The sequence below is a fragment of the Anneissia japonica genome, unplaced genomic scaffold (assembly GCF_011630105.1).
Source record: "Anneissia japonica isolate Jap-2015-1 unplaced genomic scaffold, ASM1163010v1 scaffold2756_len2360902_cov194, whole genome shotgun sequence".
Lineage (NCBI taxonomy): Eukaryota > Metazoa > Echinodermata > Crinoidea > Comatulida > Comatulidae > Anneissia > Anneissia japonica.
The window spans coordinates 942,520-949,020 of NW_022719050.1; the positions used below are offsets into that span (position 1 = coordinate 942,520).

General features: G+C 36.3%; 1 protein-coding gene across 1 annotated transcript; it reads right to left on the bottom strand.

The window, feature by feature from the left end:
- Positions 1–1,448: 1,448 nt before the first annotated feature.
- On the bottom strand, positions 1,449–3,725 carry LOC117110809 (mesotocin receptor-like). Its single transcript, XM_033253634.1, has one exon. It carries the CDS (start codon positions 3,407–3,409, stop codon positions 2,327–2,329), a length of 1,083 nt encoding a protein of 360 aa, XP_033109525.1. The 5' UTR covers positions 3,410–3,725; the 3' UTR covers positions 1,449–2,326.
- Positions 3,726–6,501: the final 2,776 nt, after the last annotated feature.

A 6,501-nucleotide genomic window follows, 5' to 3' on the forward strand; every position in this document is an offset into this window, starting at 1 on the left:
GATCCGCCCCTGCATAATACATTGTGTAATAAAATGCTCAGAGGGGATTCAAACCTGCGACCTCTCGCTGTCAAGGCAAGCGTCATAACCATGAGACCACATAGGCTTCATGGTTGAACAGATTCAAATTTATATCCTTTATTCGAAACTGTAGTTACATTTCTTTGGGTTAACGTGTTACAGAACGTAAATATATTTGTTATTGTTCCGTAACACTTCAACCTCTGTAACATAAGCATGACATAATTATAAGATAAATAACAGTTACAGTCGTATTAAGGACAGGGCTTCAGCTAAAGGTGCCTTTAGCGGAGCTCGAACCTGCAACCTCACACTATCAGGGCAAGCGTCATAACGCTAGACCACAGAGACCAATTGGTTATACTAACCCAGATAGCTTCGTTGACCCAGATAGCTACAACTGACTTTAAAGCTCAGACATAGTGGAGATAGTTAAGCTATAGACTAGCTTGTAAGTCGCCGCTGAGAAAACATAGTCAATAACATTGTTCTTGCAGCTTAAATTTTTTTTTTCGAAGAGCTATATTTCACACGAGTAAAGCATCTGAAAAGGCCTATGTTTCTCTGTAGTCAACGGTGGCGGAATTCAGATTCAAAAAATTTAAACAGCCAGAAATAGAACTATTGCTTCCGGGCAGCACCAGTCTATCCTTATTATAAAGTGTATAAGCATGTTTGCATGTATTTGTATGTATACACATATATAACAATATATATTTTATATTTATACAAATATATAACAAAAATATACAAATTCCTACATGGAATACGGCGTTGCTGCGCAACATTGTGGTATAATGTAGGTACTCTAAACGTGTAGAACAGTGCTCCATTAAAGGAACAGTGATGCTAATAATCGTATCGACATAGCATCTTGGGAGCTTTGAAATAAGTGACTACACCAGTTATAAGGGAGCGGGACCTCCGGGCACCCCCAGGGTCTAAAAGCGGAGCCCCGGCGGGGTTCAGAGGCAGTGGCCTATCTAGCAGTCTGGTTGGGGGTTGGGGGTGGGGAGAGCGAAGGTGAATTGTGGGGCTCCAATTAAGGGGCGTTAACTCGCAAAATAAGGTGATTTTATGTGCGATCCAAGCAATTTTAAGCTGTTCTAAGACGATTTCATGGAGTGTTTGTTGACAATAATGGGTACAGTACATAAACAAAAATATTTTTAATAAAGCCACGTACAACTTGAGCACCCAAACTAGTACCGTAAATAATATTCAAAAATTTAGAGAAAGAGGGAACGAGGGAGGAGAGAGAGGAATGTAATCGATATGTTTGATATAATTGATGATGTTTCACGAATGACTCGATTATTATAAAATGGCAAACAGACTTAAAAGTACTGTAAGATATTACTATACTGTACCTCATAAATATTAATTAGGTAATAAAAATATTTCATTGGTCAATTCCACCCATGAACTAAGTTATACAAATATACATAATGCGTTCATGTATATATCATGTATGTACATACATCCATACTGAATTCCTACGCACGTCACAATTTTGATATAGCATTAATATCGCCTTGTCAGACTGTCAGAGATCTGGATACACCCTCTTCTGTGCATTCAAGCTGAATCTCAATAAGGAATAAGACAATGGTAATTACATCTATACATATATATATATATATATATATATGTATATATATATATATACATATGTGATACTACTATATGTTTCGACGTGTCACACGTAGCATAAGCATTGTTGCCTGATGATGACGTGTGAGACGTCGAAACATGTCGTTTATTAGTATCATTTATTTTTTATTAGATACATTACTACCTTCTTACTGTATAAAGGTACATGTTTATATAATTAATTATATATATATAATTATATATATTACTTAATATTAAATATAGAAATGTGGTTATACATTTTAACGTACAATTTTCAGGAATTTAACTACACAAATACGAATAGGTGGTGTCATTATAATGTCATATTTTTTTCTATTAGCATACGATACCAATTGTAATTATAAGTTATCTTAAAGTACCGGTACGTTGTACAGGCATCGTATGAATTAACAATACGTTGGATTGTAGTGAACGTGCAAATCAGAACACTGCAGATCCAAGCATACATATAATATTATAATATAGCATGGCTTAGCACGGGATCTTTATTTTAATCACATCTAGAACAGTATCCTTGTGATGCGTTTTACTTTCCGTTATTCAATAAATTACAATTTTTAATAATAGATGTATTTTATCTGTTTTAATTAAACGTCGAGTGCTAACCTTGATTTTGAAAGCTTGTTTTTTAGATTCGTGCACTTGCCATTTAAACTTTACAGCCAACATCATCTTCAATTCGTTCACCACACGGTCCTACAGCACGATTCGTCTCTTCAAGTTCCACTACGGTACGTTTAGTGTTGTCTGTCTGCGACGCAGCCCTGTAGCTACGTACACGTGTTCTAGACGACGCCAATACATTCACACAGTTCTGACGAGCTTGTCGGAATGCGTAAAACACGAAGAAAATATATGGATTGACGGCACTGTTGCTAACAGCTAAAATAGAAAACACACCGTAGATTTTTTGCTGCAAAGATGACTTTCTACTGGAATCTGTTGGTTTTGGCGGGTTTACGGCTACATAAAGTTCGGTAGCGAAATAGGGGAACCCACATAATATGAATACCATAATAATTGCACAAGTCATTTTTAGCGTGCGAACACGCGTTTTCTTTTTATACTGTGAATCGGGTAATGTGCTGTGTCGCGTATTCCATAGCTTAGCAACAATGCGCACGTACGCAAATGTGATGAAGGAGAATGGAATAAAGAAGGCGAACACAGTAGCATACACAATATATATAGTTTTCTCTGGAGCGTCCTTTCCAAATGTAGTGAGACACATCGGGACGCCACTGTGAATGGTTCTTTGGAATATGAATAGTTGGGGGGTTGCGAATATGCACGCTAAAGTCCATGCAATACAAATAAGTTTACCTGAATCCAGCGGCTTCTTTAGAGGACTGAAAAGTGAGTGGTATCGATCAACTGCAATGGCAGCTATCATATAATTCGAAGCCAATAAAGTAATCACCTGCACCAAGGTAAACACACGGCAGGCCCCGTCAGAAGCTAACCATCGTCGGTCTAGGGCTTCTCGGATCAACTCACCAAGCACACCGAACAATGCAACGCTAAGATCAGCCACAGCTAACGAAATTATGTAACTATGGAAGCGGACTCGCTTGTTTACGACCATCCAGGCAAGAAGAGCGGTATTGCCGGTAAATGCCAGGATAAAAATTACTCCTTCGGCGATCATACGAGATGGTTGATGGTAACTGGTCCATGGTGGTAGAGTAGTTGCCATGGTTCCATTATCTTGGAACTCTGTATCATTAAACATTTTCACAATTCGCGAGACTATATAATTTGATGGAAAAGGTACAAGTCGGCGTTTATTGGTATCAGAAAGATCGTCCTTTTCAGAGGCATTCAATTCAGTATAATAGACGCGTGCATTCTAAAAAAGGATAATTTGTGTAATAATTGTATTATATGTCAGCCAAGTCGACGCTGTCTCAATTCTCAAGATGGAATTTGAACAAAAACGTACAAGCCGTTCATTCTTGAATTAGCGTTCATTTCGCAGTGAATAGCTTGATGATGACGTAGTTTCTTCAACGGCTTCTCAAGCTGCTTGACTTGTTATACCACTTAGGATGGATGCTAACACGACTGAGCGAGGAACGAGTTTAGCAACTCTTATATTGCTTGACCACCAGAAATGCGACCTCAATCTCTCAATCAGTCGTCCGCACGTCATCGACAAAATCATGAACTAGCAACTCCCACAACACGTCTCCCGTGTCATTTCTCGAGATCTCTCCATATTAATTATGTAGGCCTACTTAACGAGTGGCCCTCTGCTGCCAAATGATGCGCGTGCACTATGTGTTATATTTAATGTTCAGCGCAAGCGCAAAACTTAAAGTGTGGCTCAACATCAAATACGGTATATTTGAGGGCTCGGAATGTTTATTTTTATTTTCCAACATGCATAGCAGGATTAATGTCGTTAAAAATAAATTATGACGTCAGTTAGTGATAGAGTCACTTAATATAGGCTGCTTCGTAAATGGTGCATTATGCTAAGACTGAACAATTGTCTGAGAATTAAAAATATGAACGCACGAGCAGTGGTTTTGCCTGATAGTGTGAAGCTGTATTTTGAATTGCATTCAAAGTCAGTTTGCGTTAACAATTCGGGCTGTAGGCTATGGTTGCGACTAATCAAATGTCAAAAGTGTCACCTTATTCACCTGGAAATACTCAGATACAAAACACCTCTTGGTTGCTATAGTCGTGTGCACGCCTAGCAAATTCATTGAAAAGTATTGTTCCATTTAAAATTCAATTTATTAGGTGTAAAATTATAAGAAACTTAACAAATATCAGTATAGTATACGTAATTTGTTGTGTCAACCTTTTAATTTATCAGGATAAAAAAGTATATGATTAAATTGATTAGTGATATTAAACTTTATGATGAAAATTTAAATATATAAAACTGAGATAAATGCGGAATTCCTCATCTTGAAGCCTTACGCGGCACGTGACGCGAGGCAGAACAGTAAGGTAGGGCTAAGCAGAGGGATCGACTTTATTATTAAAAAAAAAAACAAAAAAAAAAACAACAAATTGAAAAGAATAAAGAATACTTAGATACAATAATGTTTCTTTGCCCTGAAATAATAATAATTATATATCTCCCTCAATTGCTTTTGCAGATCTACCAAGTCTCACGCGTGAGAATCACGCATTCGAGGTCTATCTCACTTTCCCACGTTTAAGAGGGCGAAAATCTCAATGTAAATATAAACACATTATTTAAAGTATGTGTACACTATTTATTTATTTATTTATTTTGCTGATTTACAGGTATCTTACAATCATTCGCAAAAGAATGGAATGCATGAAATATGATTTAGGTCTACAGGTCTGTTAACAGACATGGGGAACATTTATTGTCATTCAGGTTTTTTTATTTTTTATTTAACTTTTTTTAGCTGATTTACAGATAGGCCTAGGACCTATTGTACAACAAAATTTATTCACTGAATAATAAAATGCATGAAATGCATGATTTAGGCCCTACAGGTATGTTAAGTGTCATGGGGAAAATTTGTTGTCATTCAGGTTTTTAATTTTAAGTTAATAACTAACTTAATGTATTAATTAAATACGGATTTTATTTTAAAACTCATAACAGACAGTGTGTATGCACGGACCCCTCGCAAGGCGGAGAAGTATTCGAAGCAAAAGTCTCACGCCTTAAAACTTGGAAATCTCTGGACTTGATAATTATGGTGTTTTGATTCAAGTTTAGTGGCTGTGGTTGTGTATGCGCCTAGACAGCTAAACAAATTACAATACAATTAAAACCAAATGCAATTTTCTAACAAATAGAGCATGGATAATAATGAATGTTAGGATCAATAATGGCCAAGGCTAATACACCTTATGGGTTCTCAACAAATATTCTGTATCTGTACAAATATAATAGTATTCAAATCAGATTTGCTGCGTAGAACGGTAAATTCAATATAAACACTTAGATGAATAGGCTTAACAGTGCTCGAATATCTTGTTATAATCGATAATCTTGTTATAATTTTTTTCAAACATACCGTAGTCCTCCAAAAAACAGCTTCTTTCCTTTGTATGGAAAATGCGTTGGCGGGATTCGAACCTGCAATCTCTTGGTATCAAGGTGACTACCCTATAATTATACCACGGAGGCCTATACGGTATACGCGTGCACGTGTGATGAGCGTTTCAGAAAGTTGTAATACTGTGTTGTAAATACGGTATTGAGCGCGCTATGACATTCGCATTGACAGTGAATGTACTGTAACTGATAAAGTAGTTTTTCGTTGCTATGTTCATACAATAATGTATCGATCATACAATTAAAAAAAAAGAAATGCTTACTATTAAGTAACATCTGATGGAGCCGAATATTGAACATAGATAGTATTGAACATCATCAATAATAATTTAAAAAAAATGAACAGTAATAATTAGAAAAGTGACGAGAATTAAACAATACAGCCTATATTAAAGAAAATACAGGTCATAGTCAAATCTAAATGCCACGAAACATAGTGCATACAAAAGAAATCAAATATTGACTCTGCAACACCTGCAAATGTAGTCGTCAGGTTCAAAATCAATCTACAATTATATCTTAATCATTGAAGAATTATTAGTGCACAGGTGCAGTCATGTGTACGTCAGGTAAACATAGAAGCTTAGGCTATACTCTCCTGTCTTCTTCACTTAAATTCTACATTACTTCAGTTCATGTTTCACACATTATTGTCAGGCTCATGTGACCTAGATGTAAATGTACTGATTTCATAGAACCGCCCATGCATAATACACCTGTGGAAATGATAACTAACATGTTAGCGTGTGAGGTAACTGCCAATATAC

Bases quoted from the DNA above. Each gene is read 5' to 3' on its own strand.
- LOC117110809 (XM_033253634.1), bottom strand. From the start codon at position 3,409: ATGTTTAATGATACAGAGTTCCAAGATAATGGAACCATGGCAACTACT.